The 17,787-nt window shown below is 52.1% G+C and overlaps 8 protein-coding genes across 8 annotated transcripts; 3 read left to right on the top strand and 5 right to left on the bottom strand.

Moving 5' to 3' along the window:
- Positions 1–232: 232 nt before the first annotated feature.
- EI97DRAFT_437545 (concanavalin A-like lectin/glucanase) lies at positions 233–1,961 on the bottom strand. The gene has a single exon (XM_033799363.1). The coding sequence runs from the start codon at positions 1,787–1,789 to the stop codon at positions 635–637; it is 1,155 nt and encodes a 384-aa protein (XP_033649305.1). The 5' UTR covers positions 1,790–1,961; the 3' UTR covers positions 233–634.
- A 287-nt stretch (positions 1,962–2,248) lies between these two features.
- EI97DRAFT_504750 (uncharacterized protein) lies at positions 2,249–3,096 on the top strand (the record flags this gene model as incomplete). Its single annotated transcript, XM_033802846.1, has 2 exons — positions 2,249–2,450; positions 2,506–3,096. 2 exons carry the CDS (start codon positions 2,249–2,251, stop codon positions 2,610–2,612), a joined length of 309 nt encoding a protein of 102 aa, XP_033649306.1. The 3' UTR covers positions 2,613–3,096.
- Positions 3,097–3,114: 18 nt separating this feature from the next.
- EI97DRAFT_486892 (uncharacterized protein) lies at positions 3,115–4,925 on the bottom strand (the record flags this gene model as incomplete). Its single annotated transcript, XM_033802169.1, has 2 exons — positions 3,115–3,457; positions 3,702–4,925. 2 exons carry the CDS (start codon positions 4,923–4,925, stop codon positions 3,212–3,214), a joined length of 1,470 nt encoding a protein of 489 aa, XP_033649307.1. The 3' UTR covers positions 3,115–3,211.
- Positions 4,926–6,002: 1,077 nt separating this feature from the next.
- On the top strand, positions 6,003–6,914 carry EI97DRAFT_349311 (OTU-domain-containing protein; the record flags this gene model as incomplete). The annotated part of the gene is made up of 1 exon (XM_033794819.1): positions 6,003–6,914. A coding segment is annotated over one exon (912 nt), but the record flags the coding sequence as incomplete, so codon positions are not given.
- Positions 6,915–7,009: 95 nt separating this feature from the next.
- On the bottom strand, positions 7,010–7,930 carry EI97DRAFT_387236 (S-adenosyl-L-methionine-dependent methyltransferase; the record flags this gene model as incomplete). Its single annotated transcript, XM_033796111.1, has 2 exons — positions 7,010–7,354; positions 7,412–7,930. The coding sequence occupies 2 exons, from the start codon at positions 7,928–7,930 to the stop codon at positions 7,010–7,012; spliced, it is 864 nt and encodes a 287-aa protein (XP_033649309.1).
- Positions 7,931–8,468: 538 nt separating this feature from the next.
- Positions 8,469–10,806, top strand: EI97DRAFT_259083 (MFS general substrate transporter). The gene is made up of 2 exons (XM_033794207.1): positions 8,469–9,564; positions 9,612–10,806. Exons 1-2 carry the CDS (start codon positions 8,794–8,796, stop codon positions 10,608–10,610), a joined length of 1,770 nt encoding a protein of 589 aa, XP_033649310.1. The 5' UTR covers positions 8,469–8,793; the 3' UTR covers positions 10,611–10,806.
- Positions 10,807–11,888: 1,082 nt separating this feature from the next.
- Positions 11,889–13,727, bottom strand: EI97DRAFT_387230 (isocitrate lyase and phosphorylmutase; the record flags this gene model as incomplete). Its single annotated transcript, XM_033796110.1, has 5 exons — positions 11,889–12,255; positions 12,319–12,871; positions 12,926–13,268; positions 13,319–13,474; positions 13,524–13,727. 5 exons carry the CDS (start codon positions 13,725–13,727, stop codon positions 11,889–11,891), a joined length of 1,623 nt encoding a protein of 540 aa, XP_033649311.1.
- A 1,732-nt stretch (positions 13,728–15,459) lies between these two features.
- On the bottom strand, positions 15,460–16,973 carry EI97DRAFT_504755 (uncharacterized protein; the record flags this gene model as incomplete). The annotated part of the gene is made up of 5 exons (XM_033802847.1): positions 16,768–16,973; positions 16,655–16,721; positions 16,513–16,596; positions 16,390–16,458; positions 15,460–16,329 (listed from the first exon to the last, which is right to left on the bottom strand). The coding sequence occupies exons 1-5, from the start codon at positions 16,851–16,853 to the stop codon at positions 15,460–15,462; spliced, it is 1,176 nt and encodes a 391-aa protein (XP_033649312.1). The 5' UTR covers positions 16,854–16,973.
- Positions 16,974–17,787: the final 814 nt, after the last annotated feature.

Consider the following 17,787-nt stretch of genomic DNA (forward strand, 5'->3'; position numbering starts at 1 on the left):
TGAAGACTTAAAGGTGGCCTTCCGAGCTCTTGTGCAATGGAGGAGGTTATATGATTGTTACAGGGGAGGAAGTGGGTAAGGAGCATTCAATGCTACATGGGAGTCTCCGTCTCAATGGTTTTGAGAGAAAGACGGTTTTATAATCTCCATCAACGGAACGCTAGGAGAAGGAGACTTCAGTGGATTTTGGTAGTCACGTGACCTCTACATTTTTTGAATCCTTTGAGAGGCCGTGGTATTACAAATCATTCGCCCGAATTTCCCTATTCCCATACATATTTGTACGGTAGCGCGGAAATTTATCCTACGCTAATACTACAGTAGTTTTCTAATCCCGACGCTTACCCAATTGCGAGGTTTTGGTTGTTTTATCTCGGGTTTCTCGCAGTCATCATTGGATGGGCCCAACGATGAATATGTCAGCAGAGATACAGCTGGCGGAGATACGGATGTCGCAATAGTACGTATCTCCGACGATTCTCTGAATTTGGAAAACCACAGTATGCTATGCTATGTGAGCAGAAACCGTGAACACTGTCTCCATTATGATTAGTATCTGGGGCTAATAAGGTGCGGCGACATCACTGAAGAGAATACACAACCGAGATTCCCACCTGCAGTAAATAAAGACCTCCTACATCGTCTTCCCCTCCGCAGTCTGACTCCACGCTCTTTCAAACTGGCCCCAGCCGCCTAGAGGCTCCTCGCACATCTTCAAATCGCTGACGATGAGATCGTAGTAACCGTCCTTTGGCAAATTTCCATCACACACATTACCACCCATGGCAATATTGATGATGATCCTGTAATCCTCCATTCTTCGTGTACCTTGCGGGATGTTGGCCTTCATCACCGGCCGACCATCAATGTACCAGATCATCCTACCCCGCCACCCCGGAATACCCTCCTCTTCCATCCATGCAAAACCAAAGGTGTGCGGGCGATGCGACATATCTGGCAATTGCGTCTCCAGCACGCGATGTTTATTCCAGTCTTCGCCGTTGTAATGGCCCCAGTGCAGGCAAGAATGGTTTTGACAGTCGCCGTTCCAGCTCTCGAAGATGTCAATCTCTCCGTCATTGGGCCACTCGAATGGATCCTTTGGAAGCAGCCAATATGCCGGCCAGATGCCTTCGGCGCAAGGCGGGAGGATGGTAGCGGTCAGGTACCCGCGCGGCCTTGACAACGTCTGGTGCGAGGTCAGACGGGCGCTTGTATAGCTCCCGTTCTGTACCAACCCCCTAACAATGAGTCGTCCGTCATGATGGAACGCGTTCGCCGGAGAGTCGACGTAGTTTTGTTTTTCGTTGTTGCCCCAGCCGTGGTCGCCGAGCTCATGTCGGAAGTTGAGAGTCACAGGACTTGATGCGTCGAATGTGGCCTGCCAGTACACCTTTAGTCCGGGAGAAGATTGTGGATGGGCGGGTGCCGGAGGTTGGGAAAGTTGAGGCTTGCTGTGTGAAGGGATGGGCGGGGTAAATGGTTGTTGCTGCTGAGGCGCCTGGGCCCATTGATTCGGAGAGGGTTGTCCCCATTGTTGTTGAGGAGGGCCCCACGTTGGGGGACCATTGTAGGATTGCTGTTGCGGTGCTGTGGGTTGTGTATTGTAGGGTGATGGAGGAGGTGGATGCTGGGTATGCTGTTGAGGATACCCTGGGTATTGGGGTGTGTAGTTATGTTGAGGTTGTTGACCGGGATAGCCGCCGTGAGTGTGATGGGATGAGGAGCCGGTGTATTCTTTCAGTTTCGCTTTACCCTTCTCAAGCAACTTGTCAAGGTGCCCAGGCATGTTGGCAAGACCGTAGCTGTGATATGGAATGGAGTTGGCGAGGTGTGGCTGGATTGGACGTGTAGCTAGGCGAACGCTGACGTCATCCTTGTACTCACAGCCTGGTGCGACAACACAGTATTCAAGAGAATAGGAAAGGCGATCTTCAGTTGAAAGCTGATATCGTGACAGAGAATACGCAGTGCAAAGCTTTCACCTGACAACTCAGAAGGTAGCACAAACAACGTCATGTCACGTGAAGGTACGTTCACCGCACCAACCAAGTTCAGCCCCCCGCTTCGGTGAAACAAGAAAGAAAACAACATCACCGCAAACACGACGTATGAGGTCATCCCCACCCTGCCGCCTTATAACCAAGCCACCGCCTGCTACGACCATCTCCACTAGAAATCCCTCCAAGCTCTCGAGTGACAACACTATCAAACCGAATCATTATCCACTCAATGTACATATCTCGCCATGGCCTCCATCGTCAAAGCAGTGGGCGACCTCTTCCAGTCAGTGCTGGAGCTCATTTGGAGCTTCATCAGCACCGCCGGCGACCTCGTACAGAAGACGTTTGCCTTCGTGATCCGTTCCTTCAATGAGCTTGTCTCTCTCTTCCTCAACTTTGCCAAGGGTCTCGTTGAGCTTGCTGGAGGCTTGACTTCATTCGTGCTGGGTACGTCGAATGGGTATGCATTGTCTGATGATATACGTACTGATTGTAAACTTAGGCAACATCGTCATCCTCGGTGTCATCGCTGCCGCATTCGTCGGTTTCTTGCAGTACCAACGCAGCCAGGGAAGAGCCGTCAAGGTCGGAGACAAGAAGTTGAATTAAGTCATGTTTGGGAATATGGGACGACCTATTGAGGTGGAAGTTGAATGCGCAGCTACGTGTGGGGACTAGGTGTAGCTAGGTGAACCTGGAGTGGAGTGAGACGGATACGATACCCTTGATTACCGCAGCCGTAGTGGGGCAATGATGGTTTCTGGTCGTTTTGGCAATGAATACGGTCTCATTTATATTCAAGATTGTTAAACGGTGCTTGCTTTGGTCTGGAGCCTGCGTCAATGTGAAGTAGCTGCCTGCGTATTCCGAGGCACGACCCGCATACATCAAAGTACGTCCCGGATAGAAGGAGGCCTCTATCACTCTTCTATGAAACGAGATATTTTATGGCGAACGAGATTGCAATTCGCATTGTTTAATTATTTTGGTGAGTGGGAGAGCTTCGCAATAATCAAAGCCTACTAGTAGTACTATCACACTTGGGTAGGCCGATGGCAACAATGGACATTGCCCACAACAAAATTATAGAGCGGAATCACCTTAGTCCTTGAAAGAGTTGTGAATCAAGGACCAATACACATAATATCACAACAACCCTGAACTCTTCAGGCGTACCCTAGGGTTGGATGTTCGCCTAAGCGGAATGGTTACATACTAACTTCTCGTCCACATTCGAGGCCACAGGAATCGACAAGGGCATAACCCACTTCATGAGCTGGCATGATCCACTTCTTCGGGGCCATCGTAGCTCCGGTTGCGTATACTGCTGCCGCATTTGCTACTCCCTTCACGCCCGTTACTCGTGTCCTTGCTGCCTCTGCTGCTTCTCGCGCAGTGCCCGAGCCCGCCTCCGGACATAGTCCCTCACAGTTCCTCGCTCCATGTCGTTCAAACTGGATAACAAATTCTTCAGGTGCGTATGCCACATCATCCACTCCCGGCTCCCCTTGTGACTCCGCTCCCGCTTAACCATCGAGCGCCATATACAAGGCATCCGCACCTGTATCCACTCCTCTCTCACACGACGCTCCTCGCATTGGCGAAGAAAAATGTCAACCAGTAAAGGTACTCATGCTGCCTTGCCTTGTCCGCTCGGGATGGTCCAATGGCTGCCAGTGTTTCCCAGGCTGTGCGCACATTGTCCATCGCCTGAGCCTTGAACTGCGGCATGGTGCGGTCCATCCAGCTATATTGGGGAAGCCGCAATTCATGTATCTGAATGAGATTGGATTGGATGAGCTCCAAATAGTCGGGTATTGGGCGCTGGTCTAGTGGAAGACTGAAGTCTGGAGCACAGGAAGGCGCTGGCCCCACCACTCTCCTCGAGTTTGGATGTCGCGCGATGGAACGGATGTGCGTCCCTTGTGGGCCCAATGTTTGCGCAGGTGCGTAGGGCTTGGTGGTTGCAGTATTCACGGGATTGGCCTGCTGTTCGAGAGCGGGGAACTGGTACGTATACGTCGGGGTAAAATCGCGAGTTGCTATGGGTTGTTTTTGTCGCGGGCTCCCCCCCTCCGTGATCGTACTGCTAGATAGCGTTCCCTGACTCGCCTGCGACGGGGAGGTCGGTGTAAAGTAGGGTGCTGAAGCTGGTAGACTGGTATGAGGGTGAACGATATGACCGTTTGATGCAATCCCTCGACCAGTTTGAATGCTTGCCATAGGGTAGGCTCCTGTTGTCGGTAGACTGGTTAGTTGTTCCGTGGAACGCATGTTGCATGCCCTACATTGACCGAGCTGCCGGTTTGCCCCAAAGACTCCTGGAGCTTGAACCTTTGCTTGACCTTGGTGCCAGTGCGAACTGGTTCGAAACCCCACAGGGGTAGCCGTCCTTAGAGGCGACAGTCGATCGTGTCCCACAGATAGTTCTGGACTTTGAGCTCTGGCAAACGTATAGAGACACAAATCTCCTCCATTGTGGCTGGTAGGACTGCTCGACTCAGAGGGATCGGGTGTGGCCGGAATATTGGGTATGTGAACTTGACTGCGCTGCTGGATAGTGGGTCGAGCTCCCGCGATCACAGCCGGCGGATGTGTCAGATAGCCCATTGTGGCAGGCGCTGCAATCGGACTCCTTGCAGGTAATGCATTGTCCGGCTCCTGTGTAGGTACGCTCTGGTTATGGGCTGATATATCGTCCGGACTGGCGTTGACGATCTCCTCGCGTGGACCGTAAACATAATCGGTCCAGCCTCCGAAAACATCACAAGCGCGGTCCAGCTCTTCGATAGGGTCAATGAAGGTATGTTGATGCATTTCGTATCTGTTAACTGTAGGCGCGTCAACGAGGCACGAGTTGAGTGCGCTCGTGAAGTCATCGACGCCTTCTTCGACGGGGGCAGTCTCCCTGTGGGGCGACATCGTGATAAGGATAGGGATTAATTAACATGCGCTGAAAATATGGATCATCTTGAAATGGGATGCGAGTAGGAAAGCCTGTCCCGGTTGAGAAATTGAGGTTGTAAGATGCGTAGAGAGGGATACAGGGAGGAGGTCCTGCAGCAGAAAATGACCCTTATAAAAAGGTCGAAAGTGAAACCCAGCACTTATCAGTTAAGCAGGAGCTGTCATCAAGGCTGCCCGTTCGAACCTTCTACATTCGTGTCCGCAATCGGTCAGTGAAAGGCGGGCGTCCGTAAACGGCAGGAGTTTCGGTGTACAAATTTTCCTAACACGACTACAAACAATGAAGGAAGATACTTCAATTTCTTAAGACTTTGATACACGTTCCTAGTTAGAGTACATGTAATTGTCTCCTAAACTCTTGAGCTAAAATTTCTGAAGGCCGCTCTGTATTATAGGTCTTGTCTTCAGGTCAGATAGCACCGTAGATCATGAGCGTTCAATCAGGTGGAATAGATCGTGCGTCGCCAAGTTATAATATCAGGTGATTGTCTACAAGCAATGCATATTCCTCCCGATATCTTCTCGTGCCTTTTCAGTGATTCCACGACCAGGTTCGCCATTCTTGAAGACTTCAGTTATGGAGATGAATGAGTGAAGCGACTAGCTCTTGAGCATTGTCATAGTGAAGACTATGTGGCGGCTTCCTCTAACTTCTGACACGTACCATGAGAGGCAAAGGGAGATCATCCCCTGCTATTCCTTCACTGACAGAAGTCGGAGGAAAACTGACGCATAGCGCGGTGAGTTTCGATGGTATTGCTCGAGACATAAGCGGTCACCCCACATTACAATAGCAGGCGCAGAAGATTTCGAGTGGATATTGCAGTATAGAACATAGAGACGCTTCGTATCGTGGTCACGGACGTTGGTGTTGATTCAGTGAGGCCGATGACGCACAGACCACCATGATATCCTCCAAATCGGGCAATCTCTAAGCCGTCCTTCCCATCTATGTTCACCTTCCTCCACACAAACTCCCCAACTCCCCGAGTGCCGCATATTCTGTCTTTACCGCTTAACATGGAGGCCGCCGAGGCTCTTGAAGCGCTGCAAGCACGCCACCGAAAGGAACAGCGCGATCTCGTTGCCCGCATTACTCAGAAGAAAAAGTCCGCAACCAAGAAGACGCGGAAAGGCGTCAACGATGAGTGCGAGCGCATGGAACAAGAGCTGAAGGAGCGGCAAGCACAAGAGCTTGCAGCTCTAACAGGGAACGGAGTGGAGGAACTGGAAATGGAAGAGGAAGAGGAGCAACCACAAGACGAGGAAGCGCCTGTGAATGGTGTCGGGAAGACATTAGAGAACTTGTCGATATCTTCCACGCCGCCAGCCGAAGCGCAATCCATCCCGAAGAAGAAGCCAAACCGCGCAAAGGCCCGACTTGCTCGCCGTGCCGCAGAACAGGAGGCTCTTGCAGCTCAGGCAGCAGAAGAAGCCGCGAACCTTCCTAATCAGCGCGAACTCGAACGGATACGTATGAAGGAGCTGTTTGACAAGTACGGTCTACAAGAAAAGGAAATAAGGGCGGATGGTCACTGTTTATACGCTGCAGTGGCAGACCAGATGACCGTTACTGGCCTGGGTCTGAAGCCGAAGATACAACCGCTGATCAACGAGGAGAAGGCTGAGCTGCCGCCGTACAAAGTGGTTCGCCATGCCGCTGCCGACTTTATTGCCCAGACGCCCGATGATTTTGTGCCATTTATGGAGGAGCCATTGGACAATTATCTGCGCAAGATCCGGGAGACAGGCGAGTGGGGTGGACATCTGGAGCTACTGGCGCTGGCAAAAGCGTATGGAGTCAAGATCAACGTGCTACATGGGGACGGACGGATAGACAAAATTGAGCCTGGCGAGGGCGGCACCCAAGATGAGGAGAAAGAGATCTGGCTGGGCTACTATAAGCATGGATTCGGGTTGGGAGAGCATTATAACTCTCTTCGCAAGGTTCCTTGAGCACAACCAATACGCATTGGTTCAGCGACGGTTTGCGCTAAACTATCGGACAACTACAATATCCCGTAACAGGTGCTGGCTCATCACTTATGTTTCCACACACTGACGCGATCCTTCACGTCACCGTTTATAATGCCAACATCATGCGTCCTCTCTGGCCTCCAATACGCGATCCTGACCAAAGCATTGTCGCTTTCGGGCCTGTCACTCTCAATGACCTTGCCCTCCTCGTCGTACTGTAACTCCTCGCCCGGACGTTTGAAAGACTCGGTATACACGACGGATGGCAGTGCCCACGGCGGACCGCCAGACTTGGGAGGCTTGTGCGTGGGAAATTCGAGGCATATCAGAATACCGGTCGAGTTGAGCAGCTGGGTCATGCGGAGAGCCCAGGACCCACGGAGGGCGGGGGGAAGGGCAGAGAGAAACTACAAAAGGCATTAAGGGTGATGCCATCTACACGACTGTCCTTGTCAAGTACTCACCGTACAATCATAGATCAGATCAAAACCTTCACCCAAATCAGCTTCTTTCCTCCAATCGTCCTTGAAGAAGTCGCCCGTGAGGATCTTTGCAACGCCCTTGCCCACTTTCTCATCCTGCACTTTATGCTCGCCTTCCTTGCCGTCCCCGGGGTTCTTCAACCATTCTTGAGCTGCCCCGGCGGCGTTTTCGCTAATTTCGAGACCATACGCGTCGTACCCGTGAGCGGAGAGGACGGCGACGTCATAGCCCTTGCCGCAGCCAGGAACCAGTGCCCGCTTTCGTGTCCCATCCGCCTTCGTCGGCGCTCCCAACCACTCCGGCTTCGACTTTAGTGTGTCAATCAAAGCCGGATTGGCGAAACCGCGATCCCAGGGAAGGAAATCCCCGGCTTTCCACAAGTCGTCCCAGCGGGAAGCATGGGCGGCGGTGTCGTGGCCGTCAAAGAAGGACTTCAGGCGGTCCTGGTTCGGGGTCGGAGCAGTGGACGTGGGTCTCCCGTTGGGATTGGAGGCAGACATGTTGGGAGGATAGTACGGTTTTAAGTCACTGGGGTAATTGGTGTTGAACGGTGAATGAGTTGTCCCCGCCGATGAAGCTGGAGTTGAGGTACACAGAAGCTGTAACATGCCACTAAACCTATTCTGGTTTGTATTTATTCGCACTGGTTTTCTTGACTGTTGGATAACCACAACACCAGCTTTGTCCAGCAAACACGGTCTCAAACAATGCATCCCATGGCACTTTGATAGCAAAACAAGAGCCTGCTTCAAAGAGACTTACAGTTTCTCGTCCGCCTCACGTCATAACTCGCTACCCCGCCAACAAAACGCCTTATTTCCGCAGCGGCGTGGAGGGGCAGGAAAAGATGGGATGCTCGGCAATTCGGCACCTGACGTCTCAAATGGAATCTCACGATTGGCTACAGGAGCTGGACAGTTGGTCCGCTATACACACTACGTGCGGAATTGTCGCGCTTTTCCTGAACAGGAGGCCGTTCCCCACAGAAGGGGAATTTGTTAGAGCTGACTCACGCCAAATGAAGATGCGGTTGCAATAATGGTCATGCCGTGCAATAGTTTCGGCCTGGCCCTGCTCAATGGATGCGCAATGCAAATGTCGACCTATTCTCCACGCTATGGCATCCTGTCCAACTTCCACTCACTCGACGCGGGGCGACTATCTACTGTCTCCTCTTGTTGAGGACATTTTGATTCTACCACACGGTTATATGCTGGGCCATACCATGGTCTCTATCAGCCGAGGTCCACCGACAAGGGTCACGGAAAACCGTCATCTAACCGGAAAAGGATTTGTGAAGAGTCACTGAAGGGTTCCTGGAGTCAGAGAAGAGTTTGTGTCTCTTTCAATCCTCTAAACCAGAATGCCAGAACATGAACCAACAGCCATGAGTTGCTCTTCCAAGAGCCACGCTTCAAAGAGATCGGAGTTGTCAGTGGACGATATTGGTGTCACAGAAGAGGTGGAAGAAGAGGTCCAGTGCCCAAAGGACGATGCTATGTCCATAGCAAATTTCCGGGCCACGACAATATCTGAAGACGAAGAGAATGGAACACCAGAGCCCAGGCCGCGGACCACTATATCAAGAACTACTTCGGTGACCCCGGATGCTGTGATTGTGCCTCGTCGCAACCGCAGAGGCCTGCTCAGCCATCTTACCCTCATTCCCGAAGTTGAATGCGCCTACCACTATGCCAACCGGACCAAATGGATTATTACCAGCATCGTTGCCTTCTGCGGGATAGTTGGACCCATGGGTTCAGCCATCGTCTTGCCGGTACTTGGGGGCATTGCAAAAGACTTTGACGCTTCACCGGTGATCGCTAACATGAGCGTTGCTGTGTATATGCTTGCTATGGGCATCTTTCCTTTGTGGTGGTCCTCGTTCTCCGAAACGGGTGGGCGACGCACGGTATACATCGTAAGCTTTGTGCTCAGCCTCGTGTTTGCAGTGCTTTCGGCTGTGGCGACGAACATTTCCATGCTCGTTGCGGTACGGACGTTCTCAGGGGGTGCAGCCGCTTCAGTGCAAGTGTTAGGCGCTGGCACAATAGCCGATATCTGGGAAGTGAAGGAGAGAGGAAGAGCACTGGGATTATTTTACCTCGGACCTCTTTGTGGACCGCTACTCGCAGTAAGTTGTCTGTTTGCATCACTGGACTATGGAGCTAACAGTAATAGCCAATTATCGGTGGAGCTTTAGGGCAAGGATTCGGATGGAGAAGTACGCAGTGGTTTCTGGTGATATACGGGGCCATCACACTCGTCTTGATCATTTTTGGGCTCCCCGAAACGCTACCCCCTGAGAACAATAAACCCCGTTCAGCGACAACGCTTCCGCAACATTATCCCCCGACCACTGCTCCTGTTCAAGAGAAAGACTCCAGCAACGCCAGTCCCCAAACACTAACCCGCATCTCGACCCGCGCCTCAGTCGCTCAAAACACCAAATCTCTGCTCGTCAGCACCCACCGCATCTTCATCGAGCCGCTGCTCGTCCTCACGTGGCTCCGCTATCCTCCGGTCGCCCTGACAGTATACTACGCGAGCATAACCTTCGGTTCCCTCTACTTCCTCAACATCTCCCTCCAATGGACCTTCTCCGCGGCACCCTACTCCTTCTCCACTTTCATCCTCGGCCTCCTCTACATTCCAGGAAGCCTGGGCTATATGGTTGCATCTCTGACAGGCGGCCAATGGATCGACCGCATCATGGCACGCGAAGCCCGCAAAGCACAGCGTTACGACTCCCACGGCAAACTGATCTACCGCCCCGAGGACCGCATGAAGGAAAACGCCTGGATCGCAGGCGCCATGTGGCCCTTGGCACTCATCTGGTACGGCTGGAGCGCCCAGTACGGCGTCCACTGGATTTGTCCCATGATTGCCAACTTCTTCTTCGGCGTCGGGAGCATGTTGGTGTTTGCATTGGTGACAACGATGCTCACAGAGATGATGCCGCGGCGGGCGAGTGCGGGTGTCGCGATTAATAATTTCTGCAGGAGTTTGTTTTGTTTTGTTGGTGCGGTTGCGGCGGATCCGGTTATTCAGGCGATTGGGAATGGGTGGTTGATGGTTATCCTTGGGGGAGTGGGGTTGGTGAGTGGTGCCGGTGTTATACTGGCAATGGGGAGGTGGGGGAGTGTGTGGAGGGACAAGATGGTGGAGGTGTTGGGGTGATAGGGGAGGTTGGGGTATGCAGACGGAGTTGGTGTTCTGAAAGGGATGCGTTTGAGATTTCGATGCGATGGGGTTGAGTCTGTTTGAGCTTGAATATGGGCATGAGCACGAGCATAGCGCGAGCAAGCACGGCGTTTTGGCGTGGCACAAGATCTTTGTTCGTTTTCTCCGTCGTAATCAGTTACCACTTCCTCTTTACTGGTCACTCCACATCCTCCACTCCGCTTACTTTTTCGTGCTTCTTTCATTCCAAATTTTAGCAAGCAGCACTCTCCCTTGAATGTCCACTCGTATATATGGCCCCACGCAGCATCTGTCAATGATCTGACGCAGATCTCACCGGTTTGTCTCTCTTTTTGGTCTGTTCGAAGTGGCAGGCCAAGTTCCTTCCATGCAGCTCCTTCCCCATCACCATCAAACGCGCGCACCTTCCTTCCCAACAGACAAGCTCATAACGCTAAACTTTAATTCAACGACGCAAGCAACCTTAATTCGACGACGGGAATGCCAAACCGGCATGTCGTATTCATCCGCGCGTTGGCATGTGGAAATCCGAAGGATCAACGCGAGGTTATCAGCTTACTGTGGATTGCTTGGGTGGTAGAAATGCTAATGCATGTACTAATCGAACTACTATATGGATGAATCAGGACGAATGTAAGGCATACGCTATCTCTGTCTCTTTTCCTTCTTCAAGGTCAGACATCGATATCTTGAAGATCGAACAGTTCGTATTACTCTTGTACTTGAGTCATCGGTTGGGACTTGACTGTTACTACAAGACACATCAGAAACGCCTGCAACGAGGTAGGATTACTGAATCTTCTTTGTTTATTAGAGTAGCGCTTTCCTTAAGTCTCGAGCTTCTATTTCATGCCGTAATACGATAGTTGACTTTGAGAATTTCTTTCATTATCTTGGTGTCCAGGGAATACCAGGGATTACAGGTACATATATCCCTCATTACTATACAGATCAAAAGAAGCTAATCCATTGAGCCGCCTTTCTGCTAGCGTGGCGAGAACAAGTTATCCCGACAAAAGCCGCAGTGACTGCATTGGAGTAACAGTTAAGTCCGACATAACCCAACTGCAAAATGTTCATTTATTCGATACGAACGAGCTAGCGTAATTTCAGAAAATCCAAACCGCGATACGGTACATGCAGACATACAAACAAAAAGCTACCACAAGCACCGCTTTTGATACAACAAGCAGCAACGACGTCGTTAGCGCATCCCCGCTTCCCTCTCATTCATTTCCATTTCCTTTCTCATTCCTAGTATGTGGTTCTGAACTGATCCTCCGTAACTCCCTTACCCATTGCGGCCGTCGAGCTCACACCACCCGTCACCATCTTCAACATGTTATCAACGTAGTTGGCGCCAGACCACTTCTGATGCGTGAGGACCTCGATACCCCGCTCGCCCTCGGGCTCCTGGATGATCTCGCCGTAGGCGCGCATACCTTGCTTCGCGTACGCCTTGGAGAAGGTGTCGGAGATGAGGGCAGTCTGGTGCAGGCCGGCCAGGGTGATGAATTGCCAGCAGTAGCCGAGTTTGGCGAGGCGGGCAATGTAGGTTTCTTGCTCCTCGCGGGGCATGGCGGCTTTCCAGTTGAAGGAGGGGGAGAGGTTGTAAGCCAGTCTGGAGAAGAATCACGTGTTAATAAGTATGTCACTGATTTTTAAAGGGTCAAAAGGGACGTACTTCTGCTCGGGCCACACGGCGTGCACGCCGTCGGCGAACTCCTTCGCCTGCGCATAGTCGGGCAACTTGCTCTCCATCCAGATCATATCCGCATACGGCGCATACGCGACGGCGCGGTTGATGGCGCACTGCGTTCCGCCCTGGTACCTGTAGTAACCCTCGCGGGTCCTGGCGGCCTCCCAGTCAAAGTAGATATCCACGCCAGTGAGACCCTTGGCGATGGCCCTGGCCTCCTGGTTGCTCTTGCCCTTGCTCTGCGCCAGGAACTGGCTGATGAGTTCCTTCTTGTTGACGTGCACGCCGGCATTGATGGTGTCGATGACGGCCTCGTGGAAGAGCTTGAGGTTGGCTTCCTTGGTCCACGCGTCCTCGATGGCCTGGAGCTCGGCGCCGTTCTTGCCGGCTTGCTCCGCGGCGTACATGAGCTCGGAGAGGGGCTGCAGGGCGGGGTTCGTGGACCCCATGATGTAGTAGTGGTCGCGGGGATCGATGGTGGAGGTGATGAGGGTGGCAGCTTCGGAGTCGGTACGCGCGATGGCGAGGAGATCAGTGCCTAATGTCTCGTCAACTCCATTATTTACAGATCGTCTGAACAATGGAGACTCACCCATGATATCGGCCTGGGCGCGGATGGCAACAAGGCGGTTGATATGCTCGCTAATGGGCACCAGCACCTTTCCAGCCATGTGTCCGCACTTCTTGGTTCCGGGAGCCTGGTCTTCTATGTGGATACCGGCAGCACCTTTCTCAATGAAGAGCTTGGTGAGCTTCATGATGGCAGTCAGGCCACCATGACCAGTGTCGGCATCGGCGACGATGGGGCGGAGAAAATCGGTGTTGGCAACCTTTGAGCGCTTCTCCTTGGGGGTGGTGAGGCGCTCCTCGCGCTGCTTACGGTCGTGGAAGAGCTGTGCCATGAAGAGGTGCCCAACCTTATTGGGGACAGTTGTCTAATTCCGTCAGTGACACGATGGGATGGAAAGGTCCACGGAGAGCCTACCATGGGGTAGTCTGCCAGATCCGGACCGGGCTCATCGGTCGTAGAAGCAGTCGACGAACATTGCCATCCGGAAACATATACGGTGTCGAGGTACTTGGCCATCTGTGTGACCATGACAGGGTCGAGACAGCCATAAGTGAAGCTGGCATCTCCGTTCTAATCACGCCATTAGATTGATTCTCTTCATTGTGGGAATTGCCACTACCTTGAACCTCTCCTCAACAATCTTCCAAAGCTTCTTTGATTGCGCGTTGCTGGGATACTGGATCTTCAAGTTTCCTCTCTTCGCAACAATCTCCTCCGCGGTGAAAGGCCTGCGAGTGTATCGCCATCTCGAGTCGGTCCACCACTTCTTAACCTCCTCCACCTCCTGCCTGTACCGCTGCTCCTCGGCGTCAATGTTGGACATGTTTGTGGATATGTAGATGTGGCGTGGACAGGAATGCAATTGGCCTCTCTTTCAAAGAGGGAGGGGAAGACGTTTCTTTGAGAAGCTGCAAAGAGAAGATATGACAGCTGGATGACAACGACGGAAGCCGAGAAGCTAAATAGATCACACGAGAGCTTTGAGGGCAACCGCCACATCCAATGCGAGGACGTTCTCCAATCCATCGGGCAGAGCCGGTGCGTGGTTCACATTGAACCGATGGTCCGCGCCGAGGAACGGGCAAAGGGAATCAGCGGCGTGCCATGGGTGATGGGCGCCGAGAATTCTGGGGTAGAAGAGAGCTACTTTGGTGAGTTTGGGTATGACGCAGGCCAATGCCTGGATTTGGTGTAAAGGAAGCTCGACCATGATGGTGGTGTTTTGGTATTGAATATGGGCAGAGGACGGTTTGACTTCACGGGAAATCCTCTCGGAGCTCTCGTGAAAGGTTTCCTTTCACATGCTGTTCAGACTTTCCTGCTGCCCCATTCCTGCAAGTTTTGTTGCTTGGGAATCCGACACGTGAAACCCCGCCACCGGAACGTGAGGTGCAAGAAAATAGAACGCTAGTCTACTTCCGAAGCCCTCTATGGAAGTTGTGCCTCGGTACATCAACGGTCGAAGCTTCGAACCTCGTAACTGAGCTCCATCGTACGAAGGAACAGGTCTGAGTCACAACAGCATTGGGCTGGAAGCTCTGTTCCCTCAAAGACGGCAGATACGAACCGTTTCACGACGAAACAGCAATTTTTGAATGTTTTGAAGTGGTATTTTGAGGCTGAAGAAGCGAGGTGTTGTGCAACGTGATATCCGCTTGCCCTTGCTAAATGCTCCATGAATTCCCTGCGGACAATAATAAATCCACTCTATCATTTCTGGGCAGTCGCGTGCACAGCAACAAGACTCGTATGGCATGGAGGTCACAATCATACTTGGTGTCGCGTGATTACCAAGCGTTCATTGCGGGAACCTCCTGAACAGCACACTGCGACCGTACTCAAGCGTAAGTTATCTGTCTCTCACAATGGTATCATAAACCCGTGAGTCATCAAGCCCTACCTGAACCGCAAAGAGCAAAGAGGCAATAGAGAATACTGTAGAATGACGGACTGCCGATCGCGACTAATTCCTTTTAACCAATCCTCTCATCCAGGTTAAGATCTTATTGCATAGACTGTTGTGCTTCCCGCTGAACGGCCATGCATATCTTTCGAAGAACAATATCAGCTGTGGACCCCTTCACTACGGGATACATGCTTATTTTCCCAAGCCGTGGTTTATCCCTCTGCGTCGCATAGAGCAACGATCTCGAATCGCGAAGAGGAAGGGATACCAAACGATGGAAAATTTCGGCCGTGACTCTTCTCCTATCCACTGATCTCGTCCGTATGAGCATCCCGTTTCAATGCCGCGCATAAGTATCCTGACCTCTCGACACGATTACATCGTGTGAACAACCATCGTTGAGTATATTCTGCCTTCGATCGTCACGTAGTGATGGGTAGGGAACATTTCAGTTATGCCGCAAGGGACATAACATTGAAGCACTGGAGGTGCATGTGCCGCTCAAGAAGAAGCTGTCCGTGGGATGGCTCTGTTCAACGGGACCCAAAGACTGGACTGCACTTTGCCCGGAATTCCCGAAGGCCCGACTATGTAAAATTGTTGGTCGCATCGGTATGCCTGAAAGCGATCTTCCGCATCATGCCTTCGTTCATCCGTACGGCAGGATTTCTCTCGGCTTGGCCACAACTTTGGCCTCGTTCAAATCCCCCAACGTGCTATTCGATGCGAAATGTCTCACTTCCCTCCGCGTTTCCTCTCCGATATCCGTCTTTTGCACGATCACCACCCTTCTTTCCGCGGCAGTGCTCATAGGAGGGCTGTTGACCTGGTAGGTAGGAGACGGTAGTTCCAATGTGCTCATGAAAGTAGACTGTACTCTCCGACGCGGAGGAGGGGCCAGTTCCGTGCGAGGTGGGGATCCCTCGCCGTAATCGTAGAAAGCGCTGTGTGTTCGATAGCTGGCCAATATCCGGAAGAGGCGTTTGAAGATCGGTTGCAGTGAGGGGGCAGAGGCGCATACGATGGCCGTGTTGATCTCGACCTGACCCCAGAACATCATGTATGCTCCTTTATATCGACCATCCTGGCCGCCAGTGGCCCACACGTATAGTGCCCAGATACGGAAACCGGACGCTATCGGGACCAGGAGACCGGCGGAGAACACCGCTATGAGGGATGCCCGTTTTGGTGTCGGCATGCGGAGCCGGAATAAGGACGGCATCGGGAGGATAAGAATGGCGGCATCGGAGAACATGTTGAAAGCGGCTTGGCTGAAGTAGAGAACCGGGCGCTTGAGACACCGTGACGAGTATTTGGGAAAGAATATCCTTTGATCCAGAGTTACAGAAGGATTGTACGGACATTCGAAGCCGTTGAGGAAGGCTGTGACCACTGTGAAGACTGAGACGATAGCTAAGGAAAGGAGGACTAGACGTCGAAAGGTACGAGATGTCGCAAAGCTCAGGTAAAACACCAAGATGGATATCTTGATTAGGCCGAGGGTGATCACGTATGTCATCTTCAATGTTCCCACAAATCAGTATTCCACTTTTGCGATATTGTCTTGGCTTCTACTCACCCGGTATGCGAACCATGATATTGCAGCAATCCGCAATACACGATTTATCTCGGGAGTTGTGACGCCGGTCTTGGAGGATCAGCACATGATCGGCACTTTGTTCAATATTCAGGCTTGTCTTACTGGCTTCCACCCAGGCGGAAAACGTACGCCACTACCTGTGAGCAACTGGTAGTGGTTCTCGACACAAAGGCCCCAGGTGCAGAGCTAAAGCCGGTTAGCGGGAAAACATGGAAGTCAAGCAGGTTATTTAAGAAGAACCCACCACCGAAGCCATCATGATATAATCATACGACTTCAACTTGCCCACCACCGATAGGCGGCAGTAGAATCTGGGGAGGTCAGCAGGCTCCAAGCAGCGCGGTCGATGGGACATACCGCACGGCAACAACGAGAGTGGAGAAGGCCGTCAACGTGAAGGCCGTAATTCGAATGGTGGGTCCCAGGTCAACTGGTGCGAACATTGCTGTTGCATGTGCACGCGTGCAATCACATAGGAGCCGATGACGATATTGCAGATGAAGTGTAATGGAAAAAGAAGAGAAAGACTGAAGTCCGACACGAACCTACCTCGGCCAGGTTACTGAAGTTGAAGGATTATAAGTAATGTAGGATTGCCATCCCCGTTACTTGATGAGCTGACCCGCCCCAAGGATCCGGGGATAAAGTTCCCCAACCGAACGCAGGCTCCATGCCGCATTTTGGCTGCGCTTCCTGAGTGGCCATTTCTGCATCTTGGGGGCCCAAAGGGGAATAACGCTGTCATCCTGACATGATGCACAGATTCTTGGGAGGGAGATCTGGAGACTTGGATAAGCCACCATTCAGAGATGGCGGTCCGAACCGACAAACTGCCACTACGGAGTACACCCACATTAATATTACAATAACCATAGTGAGGGATAAAGGTGAGGGGTTATTCCATGTGAGTACCCTCGGGGAGTGTGTGGGCGCGCACGGGCATAGGATACATAACTTGTGGTATGTCTGCCCCTTTGCGAGCGAAGAATTAAATGCAACAGGACAACTCTTGGCTTGAACGCATAAAAAATATCCACCTCGCATGCTTGTGGTCAGCTCCATCACCTCCTGTGCAATAGAGTTTATCAGACGGAGAGTTCCAGTAGCCAAGGCTTTTCTGGGGCGGTGTGCTCACCTCACCTCACCTCGAGGTTTGGAGATGTGTCAGCGAACATTGGCGCTGTGCGACACAGCAGTTGGAGCACCGAACCTTGAAATCGTTGGGACTGGGCCAGACATGACGGCTTTTGTGTAGATGCATGTAGTCTGACTGGTTCCAGGTCGCAGCGGGGCTACAAGGATGCATGTATATATTAGCTCTCGACATTGTCCAATGTCTCCTGAATATCTGACGTTATTGAGCTTTTGCCCAAGGAC

Source organism: Westerdykella ornata, assembly GCF_010094085.1.
Source record: "Westerdykella ornata strain CBS 379.55 unplaced genomic scaffold EI97scaffold_50, whole genome shotgun sequence".
In the NCBI taxonomy this organism is placed as follows: Eukaryota; Fungi; Ascomycota; class Dothideomycetes; order Pleosporales; family Sporormiaceae; genus Westerdykella; species Westerdykella ornata.

What these genes read in the sequence shown, in the direction of transcription:
- EI97DRAFT_259083 (XM_033794207.1), top strand. Translation starts at nt 8,794, where the DNA reads ATGCCAGAACATGAACCAACAGCCATGAGTTGCTCTTCCAAGAGCCAC. An exon ending in TTTGTGGACCGCTACTCGCA is followed by an intron (nt 9,565 to 9,611) that starts GTAAGTTGTCTG and finishes TAACAGTAATAG; the next exon opens with CCAATTATCGGTGGAGCTTT.
- EI97DRAFT_437545 (XM_033799363.1), bottom strand. Translation starts at nt 1,789, where the DNA reads ATGCCTGGGCACCTTGACAAGTTGCTTGAGAAGGGTAAAGCGAAACTG.